The sequence below is a fragment of the Pongo pygmaeus genome, chromosome 14, assembly GCF_028885625.2.
Source record: "Pongo pygmaeus isolate AG05252 chromosome 14, NHGRI_mPonPyg2-v2.0_pri, whole genome shotgun sequence".
Classification (NCBI taxonomy): domain Eukaryota; kingdom Metazoa; phylum Chordata; class Mammalia; order Primates; family Hominidae; genus Pongo; species Pongo pygmaeus.
Window position 1 is genome coordinate 58,408,120 of NC_072387.2, and position 27,232 is coordinate 58,435,351.

Genomic DNA, 27,232 nt, shown 5'->3' on the forward strand with positions numbered 1-27,232 from the left:
AGGTATGGTGGCTCATACCTGTGATCCCAACACTTTGGGGGGATGAGGCAGAAGGATTGCTTGAGGCTGGGAGTTCAAGACCAGCCTAGGTATCAAAGCAAGACCCCATCTCAACAAAAAAGTTTAAAAAATTAGCCAGGTGTGGTGGCACACATTTATAGTCCCAGCTACTCTGGAGGTGGGAGGATTGCTTGAGCCCAGAAGTTCAATGCTGCAGTGAGCTGTGACAGGGCCACTGCACTTCGGCCCAGGTGACAGACTGACACCCTGTCTCTCTCTCTCTCTCTCTCTCACACACACACACACCCACACATACACACAATTGGGGTGATAGTAGTAACTACGTCAGAGGCCTGTGGTGAGAACACAAAGCATTCAGAATAGTCTCTGGCACGTATAGACAGTCTATAAATGTTAGCTAATTTTAGAAAAATATTTCTGGCAAAATATACATAACATAAAACTTACCATTTTATATGTGGTAAAATATCATTTCAACCATTTTAAGTGTATAATGCAGTGGCATTAATACATTCACAATGTTGTCCAACCATCACAACTACCTATTTCCAGAACTGTTTCATCTTCCCAAACAGAAACTTCAAAGCCATTAAACACTAACTTCCCATTGCCCCTCCTCCCAGCCCCTGGCAACCTCTATTCCACTTTTGTCTTCGTGAATTTCACTACCCTGGGCACCTCATACAAATGGAATCATACAATATGTGTTCTTTTGAGTCTGGTTTATTTCACTTAGCATATGGCTTCAAGGTTCATCCAGGTTGTGGTGTGAATTAGAGTTTCCTTCCTTTTTCAGGCTGAATAAAATTCCTTGTATGTAGACCCCACACTTTGTTTATTCATTCATCAGTTGATGGACATTAAGGTTGCTTCCACCTTTTGAGTATTGTGAATAATGCTACAAATATCCCTTTAAGCCCTTGCTTTCAATTCTTTGGGGCTATATACCTAGTGAAATTGCTGGATTATATAGTAATTCTATTTATTTTTTTGAGACGGAGTTTTGCTCTGTTGCTCAAGCTGGAGTGCAGTGGCATGATCTTAGCTCACTGCAACCTCTGCCTCCCAGGTTCACGCAATTCTCCTACCTCAGCCTTCAGAGTAGCTGGGATTTCAGGAGTGCACCACCACGCCCAGCCAATTTTTGTATTTTTAGTAGAGACGGGGTTTCTCCATGTTGGCCAGGCTGGTCTCGAACACCCAACCTCAGATGATCTGCCTGCCTCAGCATCCCAAAGTGTTGGGATTACAGGTGTGAGCCACCATGCCTGGCCGGTAATTCTATTTTTAACTCTTTTATGGAACGGCCAAACTGTTTTCCAAGGTGGCTGTACTACACTCCCAAAAACAACACACAGGGATTCCAGTTTCTCCGAGTCCTGGCCATTCCTTGTTATTTTCCAACTTTTTTATAATAGCCTTCCTAATGGGTATGAAGTAGAAAAAAAAATTCCATTTTTTCCAACAGATGCTGCAACCTGGCCGTTGGCCGATACCTTCTGTTTGGCCTTGAATAGTTTTATACATAGGAGCCAATACTTTGAAACCATCATATTTTACAGGGAGAGAGAGAGAGAGAGTGAGCAAGCAGGAGCTGGCTTCTTTTGGAAAATGATGTGGAAACTCTGAGCCCACATTCTTGAACCTGTGAATGAGAGGTAGTTGCCCTTGAGGTGGGGGCAAGGGCCACCTGCTTCCCTCCGGGCACACATGGAAATTGTACAGAATACTGGGGAAGTGGAGAGGGACGTGCTCAGCTCAGCTCAGCTCAGCACTGGCTGTCCCACACACCTGCACTTGGGGGTTGGGTTGGGGTCTGGGCAGTGTCTGACCTGGTGGCCTTGCACCCTTCCCACTTCCTCCAACTCACAGGACTAAGCCAATGCACGTGCCCTCTGCCTCATTGTTTATGGTGTCTCCCTGCCCTCATGGGTCTTTGAGTTTGAGACACTCTGTGCAAGAACTAAGCCTGTGACTAGAGCGCTTCTGTCGACTACTCTGTCATTAGCAAGGGTAGAGGCCACACGGAATAGTTCATTAGTTCCTTCACTTTCATCCTCCCCTGCACCAACACAATCTATCCTGCAATTAAGGGAAAGAAACTCAGGGAAGGGGCCTTGGTGGCCTCCATGGAAAGCCCTTGTCAGCCAGTGGGGATGGGACATTGAGTTGCAATCTGGAGTGATTGGAGTGATAGTAGTAAGACATAATAATAACAGGAAGACATACCAAGACATTGTCTCTACAACAAAACAAAACAAAACAAAACAAAAAAAACAAAAAAGAAAACGGTGATGTTGACTTGATCACCAGTTGATTATTTCTTACTTCTTGGACCCAACATATATTGAGCACCTGCCATGTACCAAGCACTTGGCTAGGCTCTGGGAACACAGGATGGTTCCTGCTCTGTTCCAGGAGGATTTGGGAGCTCTTGAGACACTGAGATTGGTTGAGTCATTATTTTATTCATCATGAAATCACCAGAAAAAGATGGAAACTTGAACTGCGAACATTGCTTGGATTTATTCTAAGGCACTGGTTCTCAAACCTGAATGGGCTTCAGAATCACCTGGTGGGCTTGTTAAGACATAGATTGCTGCCACCCCCCAACCCCACCACCAAAGCAGTTTCTGGTCGAGTAGCTCTGGTTCAGGGCCTAATAACTGACATTTCTTTTCTTTTCTTTTTTTTTTTTTGAGGCAGGGTCTCCCTCTGTTGCCCAGGCTGAGTGCAGTGGTGCAATCATGGCTCACTGCAGCCTTGAACTCCCAGGTTTTATTGATCCTCCCACCTCAGCCTCCCAGGTAGCTGGGATTACAGGTGTGAGCCACCACACCTGGCCTGATAATTGGCATTTCTAACAAGTTATCAGGTGATGCTGATGCTGCCGGTCCAGGGACACACTCTGAGATCCACTGTTCCATGAAAATTATGCCAGGGCTGGTTTAAGAATATTCTCTTTCCTTCATTTGTTCTCCTTAACCAATCATGCCGACCCATATGGCAGCCATTGCTGTTAGATGTTACTGGAAGATTGAAATGACTGGCTGTCTCCATCGCAAACCTGAATAATTGTAGGGCTAGAAATGAGCTAACCCTTCGGCTGGGCTGCGGCTTGGGGAAGTAATTACCTGAGAATAACGAAGCAGTCACTTCCTGAGTCATTACTTCTGCATGCAGAGACGGTTCAGGAATCCTTGGAGAAACCCTATCAAGTCCTGGCCTACTTCAAGTCAGTATTGAGGCTTTCCCTGGCAGTGAAACTACTGAGGCCAAGTTTGCTTTCCCAAGCTGGAAAAAACGGCATCCCAGATGACCACCCTGTTCCTGCAGACACATATCTGGGCTTCTAGTCACCGGGGGCACCAGAGGCTGACCGTTTTAACTTTTTCTGAGCAACCAAGCTGCTCTCAGCTTGTTGATTCGAGAATGCTCAACCTGAAAAGTCTACAGGCTCTTATTTAAAATTTGTCCCAATCAAGAAACAAGTATTATTATTTTGGGTATTCCTGAAGTCCATGCTAGAAATGGAGGAGAATGGGAGGAACCCGCAATCAACTAACTGTCCGTTGTGGGTGTAGATTAGTATCTGCAGCCACATGGGTTATTTTTTTTTTTTTAACTTGCAGTTTGCATTAGTCCTAATTTGAGAGAAATCAGGACCTTCATGGTGGCATAATCCTAAACAACGTTTTACTTAAAGCAGTGGTTCTCAGCGTTGGTTGAACATTGGAATCACCTAGCTTTATAAAGGATTGAAATTGATAACCAAAGCTGGGACGATTTAAGCAACAAAATTTATAAAATAGTATTGGACCCAATATATAAATAAATATCCATGAATCCATACTAACATAAATATACAATTAAATTAATTAATTATTTAATTTGTGGTGGGAGAATTACTAATAATGTGCACAAGAATTCCAAATAATGTATGTAGATACTCCACCCTGAGCTGGAGCACAGCTCCCTACAACTAAAGTGTGAGTAGCACACAGTGACTCTCTTCCAAAGATTACAGTATGGAAAGGGGAGAAAAGTAACTTTCCAATGGAGACATCTTAGCCAGGTGTTCAAGTCAGCATCAGTAGTGGTAAATCATGTTGATTGTATGTACTCTTGACATGATGTGATGACAATGGCACTTTACCTCTGTGCTCTTCCTCCCAAAAGCCCATGGCCCTGTCTAATCATGAGACATCAGACAGATCCCAACCGAGGGATATTCTACAAAATATTCGACCAATACTCCTCAAAAATTTCAAGACCATCAAAAATAACAAAAGCCTGAGAAACTGTCACAGCCAAGAAGGGCCTAAGGAGACATGATAGCTAAATGTCATGTGGGATCCCAGATAGGACCTTGGAACAGAAAAAGGATGTTAGGAAAAAACTAAAGTAGTCTGAATAAAGTATGGACTTTAGTTAATAGTAATGTCTCAACATTGATTAATTGTGACAAATTTGCCATGCTAATGTGAGATGTTAATAATTGGGGGAAATGGGTGTGGAGTATATGGGAAACTCTCTGTACCATCTTTGCAATTTCTCTATATATCTAAAGCTATTCTAAAATTTAAAAGTTTTCTCAGTGGCTGTTTAGCTCAATCAGTTAAAGCATGGTGCTAATAAAATTTTAAAGTTTATTAAAAAGAAAAAACATTGATCCATGGAATCCACCCCCGGTCTCCTCAGGGGTTCAAATTTAACTAGTCCAGAATTTCGCCTTGGCTTTGGGCTATTACAGGCAGCCAGGGTTAAGAACCATACCTTCAGTGTTAATCAAAGCCGTTTGAAAAGTGGGCATATTCTTGCCTTATCCCTTTTCCTCACACCTCAAACTATTCTTTTGGTTCCATGAAAAAAATGTTGTTTTATAATTTTCTTTCTTTTTTTTTTTTTGAGATGGAATCTTGCTCTGTTGCCCAGGCTGGAGTGCAGTGGTGCAATCTTGGCTCACTGCAACTTCCACCTCCTGGGTTCAAGCGTTTCTCCTACCTCAGCCTCCTGAGTAGCTGGGATTACAGGCATGTGCCATCACGCCTGGCTGACTTTTGTATTTTTAGTAGAGACAGGGTTTCGCCATGTTGGCCAGGCTGGTCTCGAACTTCTGACCTTAAGTGATGCACCCACCTTGGCCTCCCAAAATGGTGAGATTACAGGCGAAAGCCACCACACCTGGCCTGTGTTATTTTCTTGAATAGTGTCATGGGTTGACTTTTGAGTCCCCCACAAAGATATGTTGGAGTCCTAACCCCCAATTCCTTAAAATGTGACCTCATTTGGAGATAGGGGCTTTGTAGATGATCAAGTTAAATGAGGTCCTTAGGGTAAGCCATAATCCAATGTGAAAACTGTCCTTATAAAAAGGTGAAATTTGATACAGAGACAGACAGACAAGTGTCCACGGGAGACAATGTAAAGACAGGGACAAATCACCATCTACACCATCAGGGAGAGAGGCCTGGACCAGACCCTTCTCTCACGGCCCTCAGGAAGGGCCTGTCGACACTTGATTTTGGACTTCTAGCTCTGGGAATGTGACAATAAATTTCTGTTGTTTGAGCCACTCAACTTGTTACACCATTCCCTTCAAGACTAATACATATAGTATTTGCATTCTTCTGGAATATGTTGTGGCTTCATAAACATACATAAATATAGACATGATTTCAAAGGATCAAATTATGCATAATAACATTATTGTATCAATTTTCCTTTCATATGATGCAGTCCTTTGTGGAAGGACATGTGAGTGGTTTCTCTAAACTGTGACCTCCTCAAGGGCAGCTCTGTGTTGACCACACTGCACCTCCATGGCCAGCATTACATAACACTGTGGTTCCAGCCTCAGGAGCAGAAGCAGGGAAGAGTGGTGGCTTGGAGCTCTGGTGACGGAAGGAGGGCCTTCTGTATGTGCAAGCCCAGGGCTTTTTTGGTGGGAAGCATGGTCTCAAAGGGAGTGGAGTGATCACCTGGAGAAATAAGAGATGGACTGTTACATATTGCAGATCGACAAAGAAGGCCATACTGGTTTTATGTATTTTTCTCTCTCTTTCCACAATTAATATACAGCTGTTTTTGGCAACAGCTTTATTGATATCTAATTTACATACCATATATTTTACTTGCTTAACGACTACAATTTGGCCAGGTGTGGTGGCTCACGCCTGTAATCCCAGCACTTTGGAAGCAGAGGTGGGCGGATCGCTTGAGCCGAGGAGCCTCCAGACCAGCCTGGGCAGCATGGCGAAACTGTCTCTACAAAAATTTAGCCGAATATGGTGGTGGTGTGCACATGTAGTCCCAACTACTTGAGAGGCAGAAGTGGGAGGATCACTTGAACCCAGAAGGTCGAGGCTATGGTAAGGTGTAATCACACCATTGCACTTTAGCCTAGGCAACAGAGTGAGACCCTGTCTCAAAAAAAAAAAAAAAAAAGAAAAAGAAAAAAGAGCACAGTTCCATGGTTTTTAGTATTAATATATTCACAGAGTTGTGCAACCATCACCACAATTTTAGAATATTTGCATCACAGCAGAAAGAAATCCATACCCATTACCAATCACCTCTCATTTCCAATCTCCCTAGCCTTAGGAAACCACTAATTTTTTCTTTTTTTTTTTGAGATGGAGTCTCGCTCTGTCACCCAGGCTGGAGTGCAGTGGCACCATCTCGGCTCACTGAAACCTCCATCTCCTGGGCTCCAGTGATTCTGCTGTCTCAGCTTCCCTAGTAGCTGGGATTACAGGCGTGCACCACCACACCAGGCTAATTTGTTTGTATTTTTAGTAGAGATGGGGTTTCACCATGTTGGCCAGGCTGGTCTCAAACTCCTGACCTCAAGTGATCCGCCTGCCTCGGCCCCTCAAAGTTGCTGGGATTACAGGTGTGAGACACTGCACCCGGCCAGAAACAACTAATCTATTATTTGTTTCTGTAGATTTGTCTGCTTTGGACATTTCATGTAACTAGAATCATACAGAATGTGGTTCTTTGTGATTGGCTTCTTTCATGTAGCATGATATTTTCAAGGTCCGTCCATGTGGTAGCAGGTATCAGTGCTTCATTTCCTTTTACTGCCAAAAAATATTAAATTGACTTGGATACACTATACTTTATTTATCCATTCACCTTTGAATTGTTTCAAAGTTTTGACTATTATGAATAATGCTGTTATGTACATTTCACATACAAGTTTCCTTTTTTTTTTTTTTTTTTGAGACGGAGTCTCACTCTGTTGCCCAGGCTGGAGTGCAGTGGCACGATCTCGGCTCACTGCAAGCTCTGCCTCCTGGGTTCACACCATTCTCCCGCCTCAGCCTCCCAAGTAGCTGGGACTACAGGTGCCTGCCACCACGCCCAGCTAATTTTTTGTATTTTCAGTAGAGACGGGATTTCACTGTGTTAGCCAGGATGGTCTCAAACTCCTGACCTCAAGTGATCCACCCGCCTCGGCCTCCCAAAGTGCTGGGATTACAGGCGTGAGCCACCGCGCCTGGCCTACACCTGGCTTATTTTTGTATTTTTAGTAGAGATGGGGTTTCACCATGTTGGTCAGGCTGGTCTCAAACTCCTGACCTCGTGATCCACTCATCTCCGCCTCCCACAGTGCTGGAAATAGAGGTGTGAGCCACCACGCCCAGCCTTGGGCCTGGTTATTATGCGATGTTCTCCCATGGTGCTGTTTGGCTTCAGTGTTCTTTGGAGTCTGGAGAGGTTTGGCCTTTAAAAAACAAATTGCCATGGAAACTGCTTTACCCACAATTTTGGTTCACAGCCTTCACTGGATTGCCTATCCAGTCAAACAAAGTGTAGCCACATAAACTGGTGATTTGTATTGCTATCTTATGGCTACAGTTCAAAGGCAAAGGCTATTGTATCTTTGTTTATATATGTGTGTATACGTGTCTATATATGTTTATGTATGTACATTATATGTTGTGTCTACCAAATTGGCTTATAAATAAAAAAACACTCATACATTAAGTCCAAAGTCTTTTTCAAGTTCACAAGACTTACATAAACCTTTAATAAAGAAACTGGCTTTAAAATTATTGATAAAATAAAAGTAGAAATGTCTTCAGAATTGTCAGCATACATTTTTGTCTAGGTTTTATATTTGTCTCTGCTAGATGTTTTGAGGTGTCAGGGTTTGGCATAGAAGGTTATAAAACTGAACCCAGCCAAAATAAACAAAATAATCTTCGTTTGTGTGCCTTCTTTGACAAAAGAGATCAATTTAATGTAGTTAGCTGAATCTTCTGAGTTATTGGCAAAAAATACTTATGTATTTAAGTTTCTTACTTAGGTCCTGGCTATTTAAAAAAATGGTTAGCTGGATGCGGTGGCTTACACTTGTAATCCTAGCACTTTGGGAGGCTGAGGTGGGCAGATTACGAGGTCAGGAGTTCGAGACCAGCCTGGCCAACACAGTGAATCCCAATCTTTAAAAATAAATACAAAAATTAGCTGGGCATGGTGGCAGGGGCCTGTAATCCCAGATACTTGGGAGGCTGAGGCAGGAGAATCACTTAAACCCAGGAGGTGGAGGTTACACTTCAGCCTGGGTGACAGAGCTAGACTCCATCTCAAAAAAATAAAAATAAAAATAAAAAATAAAAAATGGGAATTACTTTGATTGATGACTAGTTGTGTCTTATATCTCAGTTTTCAGAAGTAATCTAGATGAACTTAAAAAATGAAATGATTGAGTACTTGTAAATGGGATACATGTTACAGGTAAACATTTTGTATAATTTAAAATCTTAAAATTATTTTTGATGCTTATTGGATATCTGATTCATTTCCAATTAATAAATGGTTATGATATGGGAAAAAATAATTTTACAAATTGTGGATTGGTTCTCATCTATAATTGCTGATATCTGATAAGCAGCTCAGGACTTCTTGCTTCCTAGGTTTTTTCACTAAAATTTAAGGTTACTAAGAATAAGAATTCTAGTTAATATATAATTCTGTGTATAAAGTGTGCCAAAAAAGATGTGTTTTTATTGAGAAAAAGAATCATTTTGTCTGGTTCAGAAGTTATCTAAAGGTTAATTCAAATTACGGGTTTGAAAATGTTATTTATGAAACAAGGTAGAAAGCAACCAGTAAGTACAGGAAAGAGATGTGAACAAAGTTATGGATATGAAGATGTATTTTTGGTACAGTTTCTAAAGAAAAGATTCCAAAGAAAATAGAATAATTTTGTATGAAAAAGGATCTTGTATGGCAAATTTTTGTCCTAAAGTAAAATGACTGGTTATTTAAGAAAAAAAAAAAAGCAGAAAGAAAAAGGGAAAATGTAGAACAAAACAGAAAGTCCAAGCATGTCACAGATGGTCTGTGTAAGTCATATGTTGTCTGTGTGTCTCTCTTCATGCAAATATTCTTTAAAACCTGATAGAAAATTGGAGAAATTTGGCTAATTAACATTGCCCATAGTTAAATCTTGTAGTCTTGATGAAGGTAAAATAAGAAATATAGGAAATATTGTAAAGAAATACATTGGTAGTTTGGCAATTTTAAAAAATATAGTTAAGCATGAAGCCAGATTTAGCGTAGAACCACATTTCACATACTTGCTTGCATTGCTTCACACTACATTTGCTGTTCTCAAGATAGGGCTAGCACTAAAGTATAATACTTACTGGTCATGTACTTAAAGTGAATTTCTGTTGTTATTTTTTTTTTCTGTAAGACAGAGTCTCACTCTGTCACCTAGGCTGGAGTGCAGTGGCAAGATCCCAGATCACTGCAACCTCTGCCTCGGTGATTCATGTGATTCTCCTGCTTCAGCATCCCAAGTAGCTGGGATTATAGGAGCACACCACCATGCCTGGCTAATTTTTGTATTTTCAGTAGAGATGGGATTTCACCATGTTGGCCAGGCTGGTCTCAAATGCCTGCCTGGGCCTCCCAAAGTGCTAGGATTACAGGTGTGAGCCACTGCGCCTGACCTAAAGTGAATTTCTTAATTGCACAAAATGTATAGTAGTATTGGTGGACTTAAAGACATTAAATTGCGTATCAGGAAGAAAATATTCATCATGTGATTTTTTTTTTTTTTTTTTTGGCTCTGAATAACACTGTAGCCTCCAAGGTAAACTGAGTATGAGAAAAAATTTGGGTTGGTTTCCTGTTTATTTCTTTTGCTTCTAATTTTTATTTGTTGTTTGTTTGCTTTTGGGTTTTATTTATACATACATATATATAAAATGATTGACTTTTTTTATTCTAGTGGAAGGCTTTTATTTGGTTCTATGAACAATCATTTTGTTTCCTATGCATTTCTAGCAATTCACCATTTGACCTGTTTATCCTAAGCTACCTTTGTTAAGCCTCCAAAAATTGATAAAGGATACCAGCCATTTAAAATTTGAGGCCAGTCCAGCACAGCACAGTGCAGCCCGCAGGAGCCTGGCCTGCACATGTGCCCACCAGACCTCCAAACTTGAGCCACCATCTCTGCCCATCCCTAGGGAGCCTAAGCCCCCGAAGCACCCCTCCCACCTATCTCCAGCCATGGGTGATGTTGATGCTGCTGTTTTGGAGACAACACTCTAAGCATGCGTGCTTCCAGTTGTGAGTCTGTGAACTCTGTAAAGAGACAGAAAATCGATTCCCAGGCAAGATGGGCAAATAGGAACAGCTCTGGTCTGCAGTTCTCAGCGAGACCAACATGGAAGGTGGGTGATTTCTGCATTTCCAACTGAGGTACTCAGCTCATCTCACTGGGATTGGTTAGAACGTGGGAGCAGCCCATGGAGGGCAAGCAGAACCAGGGTGAGATATTTCCTCACCCAGGAAGTGCAAGGGGTTGGGGAACTCCCTCCCATAGCCAAGGGAAGCTGTGAGTGAGGGATGGTGTTATTTGGCCCAGATACTATGCTTTTCCCACTCTCTTCACAACTTACAGACCAAGAGATTCCCTTGGGTGCCTACACCACCAGGGCCCTGGGTTTCAAGCACAAAACTGGGTGGCCATTTGGGCAGACACTGAGCTAGCTGCAGGAGTTTTTTTTTCGTATCCCAATGGTGTGTGGAATGCCAGTGAGATAGAACCGTTCACTCCCCTGAAGAGGGGGCTGAAGCCAGCAAGCCGAGTGGTCTTGCTCAGTGGATCTCATGCTCACAGAGCCCAACAAGCTAAGATCCACTGGCTTGAAATTCTTGCTGCCAGCACAGCAGTCTGAAGTCGACCTGGAATGCTCAAGCTTGGTGGGGGTAGGGATGTCCACCATTACTGAAGCTCGAGTAGGTGGTTTTCCTCTCATGGTGTAAACAAAGCCTCCAGGAAGTTTGGACTGGGCAGAGCCCACCACAATGCCACAAAGTCACTGTAGCCAGACTGCCTCTATAGATTCCTCATCTCTGGGCAGGGCATCTCTGAAAGAAATGCCACAGCCTTAGTCAGGGGTTTATAGATAAAATCCCCATCTCCCTGGGACAGAGCACCTGGGGGAAGGGGCAGCTGTGCGTGCAGTTTCAGCAGACTTAAACATTCCTGCCTGCCAGCTCTGAAAAAAGCAGCAGATCACCCGACACAGTGCTCAAGCTCCTGCTAAAGGACAGACTGCCTCCTCAAGTGAGTCCCTGACCCCCATGCTTCTTGATGGGGAGACACCTCCCAGCAGGGGTTGATAGACACCTCATACAGGAGGGCTCTGGCTGCCATCTGGCAGGTGTCCCTCTGGGACAAAGCTTCCAGAGGAAGAAGCAGGCAGCAATCTTTGCTGTTTTGCAGCCTCCGCTGGTGATACCCAGGCAAATAGGGTCTGGAGTGGACCTCCAGCAAACTCCAAAAAACCTGCAGAAGAGGGGCCTGACTGTTAGAAGGAAAACTAATAAACAGAAAGCAATAGCATCAACATCAACAAAAAGGATGACCACACAAAAACCCAATCCAAAGGTCACCAACATCAAAGACAAAAGGTAGATAAATCCGTGAAGATAAGGAAAAACCAGTGCAAAGAGACTGAAAATTCCAAAAACCAGAATGCCTGTTCTCCTCCAAAGGATCACAACTTCTTGCCAGCAAGGGAACAAAACTGGATGGAGAATGAGTTTGAGGAAGTGACAGAAGTAGGCTTCAGAAGGTGGGTAATAACAAACTCCTCTGAGCTAAAGGAACATGTTCTAACCCAATGCTAAGAACCTTGCTAGGAAGCTAAGAACCTTGATAAAGGTTACAGGAACTATTAACTAGAATAATCAATTTATGGGCTAGGCACGGTGGCTCACGCCTGTAATTCTAGCACTTAAGGAGGCTGAGGTGGGTGGATCACAAGGTCAGGAGTTCAAGATCAGCCTAACCAACACGACGAAACCCTGTCTCTACTAAAAATACAAAGATTAGCTGGGTGTGGTGGCACATGCCTGTAATTCCAGCTACTCAGAAGGCTGAGGCAAGAGAATCGCTTGAACCCAGGAGGTGGAGGTTGCAGTGAACCAAGATCTTGCCACTGCACTCCAGCCTGTGCGACAGAGCAAGACTCCATCTCAAAAAAATAAATAAATAAAAATAAAAATAGAATAACCAGTTTAGAGAAGAACATAAATGACCTGATGGAGCTGAAAAACACAGCATGAGAACTTTGTGAAGCATACACAAGTATCAATAGCCAAATTGATCTAGCAGAAGAAAGGATATCAGAGATTGAAGATCAACGTAATGAAATAAAGCATGAAGACAAGATTAGAGAAAAAAGAATGAAAAAGAATGAACAAAGTCTCCAAGAAATATGGGGCTATGTGAAAACACCAAACCTATGTTTGATTGGTGTACGTGAAAGTGTTGGGGAGAATGGAACCAAGTTGGAAAACACACTTCAGGATATTATCCAGGAGAAATTCCCCAACCTAGCAAGACAAGCCAACATTCAAATTCAGGAAATACAGAGAACACCACAAAGATACTCCTTGAGAAGAGCAACCCCAAGACACAAAACTGCCAGATTCACCAAGGTTGAAATGAAGGAAAAAATGTTAAGGGCAGCCAGAGAGAAAGGTTGGGTTACACACAAAGGGAAGCCCATCAGACTAACAGTGGATCCCTCTGCAGAAACCCTACAAGTCAGAAGAGAGTGAGGGCCAACACTGAACATTTTTAAATAAAATAATTTTCAACCCAGAATTTCATATCCAGCCAAACTAAGCTTCATAAGTGAAGGAGAAATAAAATCCTTTACAGAGAAGCAAATGCTGAGGGATTTTGTCACCACCAGGCCTGCCTCACAAGAGCTCCTGAAGGAAGCACTAAATATGGAAAGGAAAAACTGGTACCAGCCACTCCAAAAACACACCAAAATGTAAAGGCCATCAACACTATGAAGAAACTGCATCAACTAATGGGCAAAATAACAAGCTGGCAACATAATGACAGGATCAAATTCACACATAACAATATTAACCTTAAATGTAAACTGGCTAAATGCCCCAATTAAAAGACACAGACTGACAAATTGGATAAAGAGTCAAGACCCATCAATGTGCTGTATTCAGGAGACCCATCTCATGTGCAAAGACACACATAGGCTCAAAATAAAGGGACGGAGGAAGATTTACCAAGCAAATAGCAAAAACAAACAAACAAACAAACAAAAAAAGCAAGGTTGCAATCCTAGTCTCTGATAAAACAGACTTTAAACCAACAAAGATCAAAAAAGACAAAGAAGGGCATTACATAATGGTAAAGGGATCAATGCAACAAGAAGAGCTAACTGTACTAAATATGTATGCACCCAATACAGGAGCACCCAGATTCGTAAAGCAAGTTCTTAGAGACTTGCAAAGAGACTTAGACTCCCACACAATAATAGTGGGAGACTCTAACACTCCACTGTCAATATTAGACAGATCAATGAGACAGAAAATTAACAAGGATATTCAGGACTTGAACCCAGCTCTGGACCAAGCAGACCTAATAGACATCTACAGAACTCTCCACCCCAAATCAACAGAATATACATTCTTCTCAGCACCACATAGCACTTATTCTAAAATTGACCACATAATTTGAAGTAAAATACTCTTCAGCAAATGCAAAAATACAGAAATCATAACAAACAATCTCTCAGACCACAGTGCAATCAAATTAGAACTCAGGATTAAGAAACTAACTCAAAACTGCACAAATACATGGAAACTGAACAACCTGCTCCTGAATGACTACTGGGTAAATAATGAAATTAAGGCAGAAATAAATAAGTTCTTTGAAACTAATGAGAACAAAGACACAATGTACCAGAATCTCTGGTACACAGCTAAAACAGTGTTTAGAGGAAAATTTATAGCACTAAATGCCCACAGGAGAAAGTAGGAAGGATCTAAAATGGACACCCTAACATCACAATTAAAAGAACTAGAGAAGCAAGAGAAAACAAATTCAAAAGCTAGCAGAAGATGAGAAATAACTAAGATCAGAGCTGAACTGAAGGAGATAGAGACACAAAAACTCTTCAAAAAAATCAATGAATCCAGGAACTGGTTTTTTGAAAAGATTAACAAAATAGATAGACTGCTAGCCAGACTAATAAAGAAGAAGAGAGAGAAGAATCAAATAGACACAATAAAAACTGATAAAGTGGATGTCACCACTGATCCCACAGAAATACAAACTACCATCAAAGAATACTATAAACACCTCTATGCAAATAAACTAGAAAATCTAGAAATGGACAAATTCCTAGACACATACACCCTCCCAAGACTAAACCAGGAAGAAGTTGAATCCCTGAATAGACTAATAACAAGTTCTGAAATTGAGGCAGTAATTAATAGCCTACCAACCAAAAAAAGCCCAGGACCAGACAGATTCACAGCCGAATTCTACCAGAGGTACAAAGAGGAGCTGGCACCATTCCTTCTGTAAGTATTCCAAACAGTAGAAAAAGAGGGACTCCTCCCTAACTCATTTTATGAGGCCAGCATCTTCCTCATATCAAAACCTGGCAGAGACACAACAAAAAAAGAAAATTTCAGGCCAATATCCCTGGTGAACATCAATTAGAAAATCCTCAATGAAATACTTCCAGACTGAATCCAGCAGCACATTAAAAAGCTTATCCACCACAATGAAGTCGGCTTCATCCCTGGGAAGCAAGCCTGGTTCAACATATGCTAATCAATATATATAATCCATCACATAAACAGAACCAATGACAAAAACCACATGATTATCTCAATAGATGCAGAAAAGATCTTTGATAAAATTCAACACCCCTTCATGCTAAAAACTCAATAAACTAGGTATTGATGGAACGTATCTCAAAATAATAAGAGCTATTTAAGACAAACCCACAGCCAATATCATACTGAATGGGCAAAAGCTGGAAGCATTCTTTTTGAAAACTGGCACAAGACAAGACCACTCCTATTCAACATAGTACTGGGAGTTCTGGCCAGGGCAATCAGTCAAGAGAAAGAAAGAAAGCGTATTCAAATAGGAAGAGAGGAAGTCAAATTATCTCTGTTTGCAGATGACATGATTGTATATTTAGAAAACCCCATCGTCTCAGCCCAAAATCTCCTTAAGCTGATAAGCAACTTCAGCAAAGTCTCAGGATACAAAATCAATGTGCAAAAATCACAAGCATTCTTATACACCAATAATAGACAGAGAGCCAAATCATGAGTGAACTCCCATTCGCAATTGCTACAAAGAGAATAAAATATCTAGGAATACAACTTACAAGGGATGTGAAGGACCTCTTCAAGAAGAACTACAAACTACCTCTCAAGGAAATAAGAGAGGTCACAAACAAATGGAAAAACATTCCATGCTCATGGATAGGAAGAATCAATATGGTGACAATGGCCATACTGCCCAAAGTAATTTATAGATTCAATGCTATTCCCACCAAGCTGCCATTGACTTTCTTCACAGAATTAGAAAAATCTACTTTAAATTTCATATGGAATCAAAAAAGAGCCCATAAAGGCAAGGCAATCCTAAGCAAAAAGAACAAAGCTGGAGGCATCGTGCTACCTGACTTCAAACTATGCTACAAGGTTACAGGAACCAAAATAGCATAGTACTGGTACCAAAACGGATATATAGACCAATGGAACAGAACAGAGGCCTCAAAAATAACACTACATATCTACACCCATCTGATCTTTGACAAACCTGACAAAAACAAGCAATGGGGAAAGGATTTCCTATTTAATAAATGGTATCGAGAAAACTGGCTAGCCATATGCAGAAAACTGAAACACCTTATACAAAAATTAACTCGAGATGGATTAAATATTTAAACATAAGACCTAAAACCATAAAAGCCCTAGAAGAACACCTAGGCAATACCGTTCAGGACGTGGGCAAAGACTTCATAACTAAAACACCAAAAGCAATGGGAACAAAAGCCAAAACTGACAAATGGGATCTAATTAAACTAAAGAGCTTCTGCACAGCAAAATAAACTATCATCAGAGTGAACAAGCAACCTACAGAATGGGAGAAAATTTTTGCAATCTATCCATCTGACAAAGGGCTAATATACAGAATCTACAAGGAATGTAAACAAATTTACATGAAAAAAACAAACAATCCCATCAAAAAGTGGATGAAGGATATGAACAGACACTTTTCAAAAGAAGACATTTAAGCAGCCAACAAACATGTGAAAAAAAGCTCATAATCACTGGTCATTAGAGAAATGCAAATCAAAATCACAATGATATACCATCTCACACCAGTTAGAATGGCGATCATTAAAAAGTCAGGAAACAACAGATGCTGGAAAGGATGTGGAGAAATGGGAACGCTTTTACACTGTTGGTGGGAGTGTAAACTAGTTCAGCCATTGTGGAAGATGGTGTGGTGATTCCTCAAGGATCTAGAACCAGAAATACCATTTGAACCAGCAATCCCATTACTGGGTATATACCCAAAGGATTATAAATCATTCTATTATAAAGACACATGCACACATATGTTTATTGCAGCACTATTCAAAATAGCAAAGACTTGGAACCAACCCAAATGCCCATCAATGATAGACAGGATAAAGAAAATGTGGCACATACACACCATGGAATACTATGCAGCCATAATGAGTTCATGTCCTTTGCAGGGACATGGATGAAGCTGGAAACCATCATTCTCAGCAAACTAACACAGGAACAGAAAACCAAACACCGCATGTTCTCACTCATAAGTGGGAGCTGAACAATGGAAAATATAGGGACAGGGAGGGGAACATCACACACTGGGGCCTGTTTGGGGGTGGGGGGCTAGGGGAGGGAAAGCATTAGGAGAAATGCCTAATGTAGATGATGGGTTGATGGGTATAGCAAGACACCATGGCACATGTATACCTATGTAACAAACCTGCACGTTCTGCACATGTATCCCAGAATTTAAAGTATAAAAACATTTTTTTGATTGGCTTTGCTGATGATCTTGAGATCTATGAGAGCCTTAAGTTTCTTGGCAAATAAATAAATAAATAAAAGACATTTTTTATAAGGTTTGAACAGACAGTACATTTATTTTGTTGTTTGAAAAGATAGGTGAGAATTAAAATGTTTAAATGGTGTTTATTTCCAAGGTAATTCTTTTCATTATGATTATGATTATGATTATGATTATGATTGTGATTATTAGAGATATTGTCTTGCTTAGTCTCCTAGGCTGGACTGGACTGCAGTGGTGCGATCTCAGCTCACTGCAACTCGCCCTCTCGGGTTCAATCGATTCTTGTGCCTCAGCCTCTTGTGTAGCTGGGATTACAGGCGTGCACCACCATGCCGTCTAATTTTTTATTTTTAGTAGGGATGAGGTTTTGCTATGTTGTTCAGGCTGGTCTTGAACTCCTGACCTCAAATGATCCACCTGCTTTGGCCTCCCAAAGTGCTGAGATTACACGCATGAGCCACCATGTCCAGCCTATTTCCAAGGTAATTCAATGAAATCAATAATTTGAGTTGGTTTCAGATCTTCTTCTTTAATGAGGAAAAACTGTGATATGGGTACAAAATTTTAATGCTCAGGAAAAATTGGCCTTGTCCTTATGGAAATTATATTGATTGAGATTTCTTTCAAACTACTTTAATTCTGTTTACTATTATTAACATTAAGTGCTGGGCGTGATGGCTCACGCCTGTAATCCCAGCACTTTGGGAGGCCAAGGCGGGCGGATCATGAGGTCAGGAGATCAAGATCATCCTGGCTAACATGGTGAAACCCTGTCTCTACTAAAAATACAAAATATTAGTCGGGCAAGGTAGCAGGTGCGTGTAGTCACAGCTACTTGGGAGGCTGAGGCAGAATGGTGTTAACCTGGGAGGCGGAGCTTGCAGTGAGCCGAGATGGCGCCACTGCACTCCAGCCTGGGTGACAGAGCAAGACTCCGTCTCAAAATTAAAAAAAAAAAAAAATTGACATTGGCTTGGATTAAATAGTAACAACAACAAGTATGAGACTTCCTAGTGATTTTTGATCCCAAGGTGTTTATCACTGATGGGCCTTCATGTGTGTACTTGAAAACAAAATACATACAAGTGTTGCACTGGTTTGAAAATTTTAGTGGTGAAAGTTACCTAATCAGTTGACAGTACTGTATCTAGAAAGCAGTCTTGGAAATGTATGATGATGCTCTTTTATTTATTTATTTCATTTTATTTTATTTTTGAGATGGAATCTTACTCTGTCGTCCAGGCTGGAGTGCAGTTGCGTGATCAGGGCTCACTGCAACTTTCATCTCCCGGGTTCAAATGATTCTCGTGCCTCAGCCTCCCAAGTAGCTGAGATTACAGGTGCGTGCCACCATGCTTGGCTAATTTTTTAATATTTTTAGTAAAGACCAGATCTCACAATGTTGACCAGGCTAGTCTTGAACTCCTGGCCTCAAGTGATATGCCCTCCTCAGCCCCCCAAAGTGCTGGGATTACAGGCGTGAGCCACTGTACCCAACAATGATGCTCTTTTAGATAGCTGAAAAGAAATTATTGTGTGCTTGTTCTTACTTTGTCCTTGTTTTGTTGTACAGTATTTAAGTGAAAGGAGATTATTTATCCCCATACTGAATTTCCAAAACTGGTATTTGTATTTACCATTTTTTAGTGATGGAGAGAAATGTTAGTTGTCTTACTTTGATAAGTTTGGCATAGGACCTGTCACATTTTTTATGCTTTTAGCCACAATTCTGTCACTAGAATGCTAGCAATTAGACATATGCAACGAATAACCTAACTACTTTAATACAGTGGTTTGAAGTGCTGCAGGCAGTAGCTCCTAAACACCAAATCACAGTGTTTTAATTTGTGATGTGTTAGAATGACAGGACTTTCTGGAGTAAAAATATCCTATTAACTAATCCTTGTGCTGTTAAATTACAGGGCTTTGACTCTTGGGTCTGAAGAAGGCACCGACTCCTGCTAAATCTTGAGCATTGATATCAGTCAAAGCCTTGTCGTCAGACCTGGGAGAAGCTGACAATCAAAATGATTGGCTTTTTTTTTTGAGACAGAGCCTCACTCTGTCACCCAGGCTGGAGTGCAGTGGTGCAATCTTGGCTCACTGCAATCTCCACCTCCTGGGCTCAAGCAATTCTCCTGCTTCCAGCCTCTGAGTACCTGGGCTTACAGGCACGTGCCACCATGCCCGGCTAATTTTTGTTCTCTTAGCAGAGATGGGGTTTCGCCATGTTGGTCAGGCTGGTCTTGAATTCCTGACCTAACATGATCTGCCAGTATGAGCTACTGTGCCCAGCCGTGATCTGCTTTCAAAAGACACAGGGCTGGCTGGGCACAGTGGCTCACGCCTGTAATCCCAGCACTTTGGGAGGCCGAGGTGGGTGGATCACCTGAGGTCAGGAGTTTGAGACCAGCCTGACCAAAATGGTGATACCCCATCTCTACTAAAAACACAAAAATTAGCTGGGCGTGGTAGCAGACGCCTGCAATCCCAGCTACTCAGGAGGCCGAGGCAGGAGAGTCACTTGGACCCGGGAGGCAGAGGTTGCAGTGAGGCGAGATTGCACCATTGTACTCCAGCCTGGGTGACAAGCCATATTCCATCTCAGAAAAAAAAAAAGACACAGGGCCAGAAATTAAAACTATTCAATCCCTCTAGGCTCAGGGACTACTGCAGAAGAGGCAGGCACATGAGATTGTAAGGGCCAGTTTTGAGGGATAAGATTAGTTCAGGGCCAGGTGCCATGGCTCATGCCTCTAATCCCAGCACTTTGTGGGGCGGATCACAAGGTCAGGAGATCAATACCATCCTGGCTAACACCATGAAACCCCATCTCTACTAAAAATACAAAAAAATTAGCCGGGCGTGGTGGCAGGCACCTGTAGTCCCAGCTGCTTGGGAGGCTGAGGCAGGAGAATGGCATGAATCCGGGAGGCAGAGCTTGCAGTGAGCCAAGATGATGCCACTGCACTCCAGCCTGGGTGACAGAGAGAGACTCTGTCTCAAAAAAAAAAAAAAAAAAAAAAGAAAGATTATTTCAGTTTTTCTATAAATTAAACATTAACACCAAAACCACACTGATGCAAGGCCAGCATCTGGGACTTCCTGGAGCATTAATCTGCTCCTTAATAGAAAATTGTGAAAGATTATAAAAAGTTTATGGAAATCTTACCTTATGGTCAAACTGATTACAATTGGATAGATTTGTTTATAAGGTTTTATTAAAATTAGTTTTAACATTAATAATATACCATATAAAGGTAAAATTTGATTTTCCCTTGAACAAAATGTTCATGTAAGAGATAAGAGATTTTTGAGTAAAGCTACAGAAAAGGAGAGGGTTCTCTCCCTCCTAGCTGGCCTCATGCTGTCTTTATTAGGGCTTATTGTTTGGGAAGCTGAGTCTCCTCACTATCAAAGGGTAAGCTGTTTTGTATTATCATTTTTGCTAAACGAATGGCTGTTTTTATAGTGACCTGTAATCCTGTTTTGTGATGTCAAGTGTCTTAAAACTGATCTCTGACAAACTTTCCAATGGCAAAATTTCAACTTCTAAATTCAGTCTTTTTGACCTCAAACTAACTTTTTTGGGTATAAGTTTCCCTGACGTCCAAGAGAGACATATTAGGTTTATTTGGCTTATTTGTTATGTTCGAATTATGCAGGAAGCATTGTCAATATGAGGTGGTGTTCAGCTTCCTTTGGGTTTTATTGATTGATTGATTGATTGATTGATTGATTGATTATTTATTTTTTAGATGGGTCTTGCTCTGTTGCCCAGGCTGGAGTGCAGTGGCACAATCTCAGCTCACTGCAGCCTCTGCCTCCCAGGTTCAAGTGATTTTTGTGCCTCAGGCTTCCAAGTAGCTGGGATTACAGACATGCATCACCATGCCAAGCTAATTTTTGTATTTTTAGTGGAGATAAGGTTTCACCATGTTGGCCAGTCTGGTCTTGAACTCCTGATCTCAGGTGATCCACCCACCTTGGCCTCCTGAAGTTCCAGGATGATATGAGAGTTCTAAAATTCTGATATGTCTTAATATATGTTGTCATAGTAATTATTATTATGATGTTAACTTGTATGCCACAGGAATAACAAAATACCCTTGTTAACTGTGCCTTTAACTATGGCTGTCTTAAAACTTTTGTCATCCACAGTTGTAGTTTTGCTTTGATCCTTCTCAAAGAGTGACTTATAATCAGCTACAGTCCAGGGCTTTCTTCTTTGGGGAAGTTTATGAAAAATTCAACCTCTCGAATGGTTTCTTATAACTTTGTAGACTGTGCCATTGGATTAGAGAGAAAACTTCCAGGGCGCTAATTGAAATGCTGATATGTTCATAAAGATAGCTAACCCAATATGAAGCATACCAGAAATTGATTGCATGGACTGAATTAATGGAGACTGAAATAATTTTTTATGGTTTTTTTGTTTGAAATATTGCTGATTCTTTTTGTTTTGTTTTTCAGAGTCTGGAGAATTTTTTTCTTTGGAGCTTTTTATTGCCTCTGAGTATACTTTAAGTATATTGAATATAGCATGCTTTCCTCAAACAGAATTTGAGGCATAGTTCTCTCTATGCCTAATTTATCCAGAATTTGTAAATTATTTGTGAATATTCTTAATTCATGGCAATGTGTTTGCTTGCATAAGTTCAATAAGAATCTATTTTATTTTATACTGCGACACAGGTGGATGAACTGGCTATTTTCCCAGGTCTTTGACTGAAATGACCTTGTGAGAGATTCCAGCAAGGCCAATTTAGGACAGCCTATGTGGACAGTAATCCTCGCCGCACTTTGTGGGGTAATCAGGCCACGTTTATGGGACTGCAGCTTATTTTGCAGGTAGGTTTGTCTTGCTGAGATTTGTCTTTGGTGGAAGTAGGGGACTGGAAAAAGAAAGATTGTTTCAGAAGAAAAGGATAGTATTAGATTAACCTTTGATTCCTGGGGGCCACAGAGTCACCCATGGTATGAGGCTGCCCAGGATGCCCCTTGTCAATATGAAGCAGCCAGAATGATCAACAAGATTCCCCAGGAATGAGGAATTGATATTTATGTATATACTATATTATTCTTTTTTTAAGATGGGGTCTCGCTCTATCGCCTAGGCTGGAATGCAGTGGTGCTATCTTGGCTCACTGCAACCTCTGCCTCCTGGTCCAAGTGATTCTCCTGCCTCAGCCTCCTGAGTAGCTGGGATTACAGGTGTGTGCCACCATGCCTGACTAATTTTGTGTTTTTAATAGAGATGTGGTTTCAGTATATTGGCCAGGCTGGTCTTGAAATCCTGACCTCAAGTGATCTGGCTGCCTCAGCCTCCCAAAGTGCTGGGATTACAATCGTAAGTCATCACACCCAGCCTATTTAAAAAAAAAAAAAAACCAAAAAACTGTCAACCATTTAAATTTAGCAATGGAGGGTTTTATACCAACTTTAGTGACACTAAATGTTAATAAGTTCTGATAACCCACTATCATTGGACCAACCTGTACTATAATTTTTGTCATTATTTTAGAGTGTACGGTTAGAAGTTAACCGTAAAACAGCCTCAGGCAGGTCTTTCACGAGGTATCCAAAAGAGGGCATTGTTGTCGCAGGAGGTGACAGCTCCATTCCTGTTATTGCCCCTGAAGACCCTCCAGTGGGACAAGCTGTGGAGATGGAAGACAGTGATATTGATGATCCTGACCCTGTGTAGGCTGAGGCTAATGTGTGTGTCTATGTCTTGGTTTTTTAACAAAAAACTATTAAAATGTAAAAAAAAGAAAAATTTAATAGAAAAAAAGCTTATAAAATAAGGATATAAAGAAGACATTTTTGTAGAGCTATACAATATGTTTGTGTTGTAAGTGAAGTGTTATTACAAAAAAGTAAAAAAGAAAAAAGGTTAAACATTTATAAAGTTAAAAAGTTACAGTAAGCTAAGGTTAATTTATTATTGAAGAAAACAATTTTAATTAATTAGTGTAGCTTAAGCATGCAGCGCTTGTGAAGTCTGCAGTAGTGTATAGTAATGCCCTAGGCCTTCACATTCACTCACCACTTACTAACTCACCCACAGCAGTTTCCAATCTTGCAAGCTCCATTTATTTATGGTAAGTCTCTATAGAAGCAGATCTTTTAAAAAAATATTTTATACTATATTTTTACTGTACCTTTTCTATGGGCCTGTGAGGCCTGTGGGTTCCCGCGTCCCCCAGCTCCCCCCGCAGCCGGCTCCTCAGTGGTCCGCTCTGGTTGCCAGGTGCAGATTCTGTTCCTAACTGAAGGCTGAGTGTTCTTCCCCACTAACTGTGGCCCCGACAGGCCTGGGTTACTGCGGCCACCGCCAGAGCAGCCTTGGAGCTATGGAGGAGCCCGGGGCTACCCCTCAGCCTTACTGGGGGCTGGTCCTGGAGGAGCCACGCAGGGTTGTGGCAGCACTGCCTGAAGGCAGGAGACCAGATTCGAATCCTTATGGATTTCCATGGGAATTGGTGATATGTGCAGCTGTCCTGGGATTTGTTGCTGTTCCCTTTTTCTTGTGGAGAAGTTTTAGATCGGTTAGGAGTCGGCTTTATGTGGGAAGAGAGAAAACGCTTGCTGTAGCGCTTTCTGGACTAATTGAAGAAAAATGTAGACTACTTGAAAAATTTAGCCTTGTTCAAAAAGAGTATGAAAGCTATGAAGTAGAGTCATCTTTAGAGGATGCCAGCTTTGAGAAGGAGGCAACAGAAGCACAAAGTTTGGAGGCAACCTGTGAAAAGCTGAACAGGTCCAATTCTGAACTGGAGCATGAAATACTCTGTCTAGAAAAGGAGTTAAAAGAAGAGAAATCTAAACATTCTGAACAAGATAAGGTGATGGCGGATATTTCCAAAAGGATACAGTCTCTAGAAGATGAGTCAAAATCTCTCAATTCCCGAGTAGCTGAAGCCAAAATGACCTGGAAGAGATTTCAAATGAATGAAGAACAAATGAAGATAGGAATACAAGATGCTTTGAATGAAAATTCTCAACTTCAGGAAAGCCAGGAACGGCTTTTGCAAGAAGCTGCAGTATGGAAAGAACAAGTGAGTGAACTTAATAAACAGAAAATAACATTTGAAGACTCCAAAGTACACGCAGAACAAGTTCTAAATGATAAAGAAAATCACATCGAGACTCTGACTGAATGCTTGCTAAAGATCAAAGATCGGGCTGCTATGCTGGAAGGAGACATAACGGATGATGGTAACTTGGAATTAGAAATGAACAGTGAATCAGAAGATGGTGCTTACTTAGATAATCCTCCAAAAGGAACTTTGAAGAAACTGATTCATGCTGCTAAGTTAAATGCTTCTTTAACAACCTTAGAAGGAGAAAGAAACCAAATTTATATTCAGTTATCTGAAGTTGATAAAACCAAGGAAGAGCTTAGAGAGCATATTAAAAATCTTCAGATGGAACAAGCATCTTTGCAGTTAGAAAACACACATTTTGAATGTGAGAATCAGAAGCTTCAACAGAAACTTAAGGTAATGACAGAATTATATCAAGAAAATGAAATGAAGCTCTACAGGAAATTAATAGTAGAGGAAAATAACCGGCTAGAGAAAGAGAAACTTTCTAAAGTAGACGAAATGATCAGCCATGCCACTAAAGAGCTGGAAACCTGCAGAGAGCGAGCCAAAGATCTTGAAGAAGAATTTGAGAGAACTATTCATTTTTATCAAGGGAAGATTATTTCCCATGAGAAAAAAGCACACGATAATTGTTTGGCAGCACAGACTGCTGAAAGAAACCTCAGTGATTTAAGGAAAGAAAATGCTCACAACAGACAAAAATTAGCTGAAACAGAGTTTAAAATTAAACTTTTAGAAAAAGATCCTTATGCACTTGATGTTCCAAATACAGCATTTGGCAGAGAGCATTCCTCATATGGTCCCTCACCATTGGGTCGGCCTTCATCTGAAACGAGAGCTTTTCTCTATCCTCCAACTTTGTTGGAGGGTCCACTCAGACTCTCACCTCTGCTTCCAGCGGGAGGAGGAAGAGGCCCAAGAGGCCCAGGGAATCCTCGGGACCACCAGATTACCAAGGAAAGAGGAGAATCAAGCTGTGATAGGTTTACCGATCCTCACAAGGCTCCTTCTGACACTGGGCCCCTGCCACCTCCGTGGGAACAGGACTGTAGGATGATGTTTCCTCCACCAGGACGATCATATCCTGATTCAGCTCTTCCTCCACAAAGGCAAGACAGATTTTATTCTAATTGTGCTAGACATGCTGGGCCAGCAGAACTCAGAAGTTTTAATATGCCTTCTTTGGATAAAATGGATGGGTCAATGCCTTCAGAAATGGAATCCAGTAGAAATGATACCAAAGATAATCTTGGTAATTTAAATGTGCCTGATTCATCTCTCCCCGCCAACAGTGAAGGAACCGGTCCTGGTTTTGTTCCTCCACCTCTTGCTCGAATCAGAAGTCCATTGTTTCCAGTGGATATGAGGGGCCCGTTCATGAGAAGAGGACCTCGTTTCGCTCCACCTCCTCCAGGAACCATGTTTGGAGCATCTCCAGATTATTTTCCACCAAGGGATGTCCCAGGTCCACCACGTGCTCCATTTGCAATGAAAAATGTCTATCCTCTGAGGGGTTTTCCTCCCTACCTTCCCCCAAGACCTGGATTTCCCCCCCAACCCGCACATTCTGAAGGTAGAGTGAGTTCCCTTCAGGGTTGAGTCTGCCTTCAAATGAGCCTGCTGCTGAAGATCCAGAACACGGCAAGAATCTTGACAATATTTTTGCTCTCTTCAAAAGTCATTTTGACTATTCTCATTTTCAGGTGAAGTAACTGTTGTTACTTCAGTGATTACACGTTTGCTCATATTCAAACTTAATGGAATTATAATTCTCAGGATAGTATTTTGTAAATAAGGATGATTTAAATATGAATCTTATGAGTAAATTATTTTCATATTATTTTATTCTAGATAGTATAACTATTTTAGTTTGGTTAACTAATCCACTATTATATAAACAACAGTGGGAGATTTATAGATGTAATCTTGCAGGGGGGGAGGCTTTACATTTTAAAGGCCATGGCATTATGCCAAGAACTGTATTTACTGTGGTTGTAGACAAATGTGAAAGTACCTTTATGCTTAATTAAATAAATTTTAGTTGATTTAAAAATATATGTATATAGGTTGCATTATTCTTCAGGTATGGAGAGACCAACAGATCAAGAGTCAATTGCAACTGAAAAGATAGTTTGTTACAGATCCCAAGAGAAGGGAAAGTACTATGCCATGCAGGACTAAATAGGGAGGCAGTATGGTCAGCGAGAAGGCAGGAGTGATGGAAAAGCATGGGCAAGAGCCTTTATGGTGGTTTCCATGGGAAGGAATGAGTGAGGCAAGGTGAGCAGGATTAAGGTTAGCTATTATAGTTTGAGTAATTTCAGAAGGCTCTGGGTATAGGGGCTGTCCCTAGTTGTCTGGTACCTGGCCCTGGGGCGCTTAGGGCAGAGGAATAGTGGCCTAGAGTGTGTGAGTCCTGTGGAAGGCTGATGAAGTAGGTAGCTGGGGGCATGAGCCCTCGACTGGTTAGTTTGTTTGTGAAAAGCACGCTCATGGGCAAGTTGTTTACTGTCTCTAGGAATTGGCTAACCCTGGGAGGGACAGGCCTGCCAAGGTCAGCAAGGCCCTAGACGTCGAAGTGTCAGAATACATAAAAAGACATGGTTAATATGGTATCAGAGCCTCTGTCTTCACGTGGCCTCTCATGAAGGGCTCTAGAGTGAACTCC

The 27,232-nt window shown here is 41.3% G+C and overlaps 1 protein-coding gene across 1 annotated transcript; it reads left to right on the plus strand.

Annotated features, from left to right (window-relative positions):
- Nucleotides 1-23,626: 23,626 nt before the first annotated feature.
- LOC129011605 (cTAGE family member 2-like) lies at nucleotides 23,627-26,606 on the plus strand. Its single transcript, XM_054446729.1, has one exon. It carries the CDS (start codon nucleotides 23,809-23,811, stop codon nucleotides 26,161-26,163), a length of 2,355 nt encoding a protein of 784 aa, XP_054302704.1. The 5' UTR covers nucleotides 23,627-23,808; the 3' UTR covers nucleotides 26,164-26,606.
- The last annotated feature ends 626 nt before the right edge of the window (nucleotides 26,607-27,232 follow it).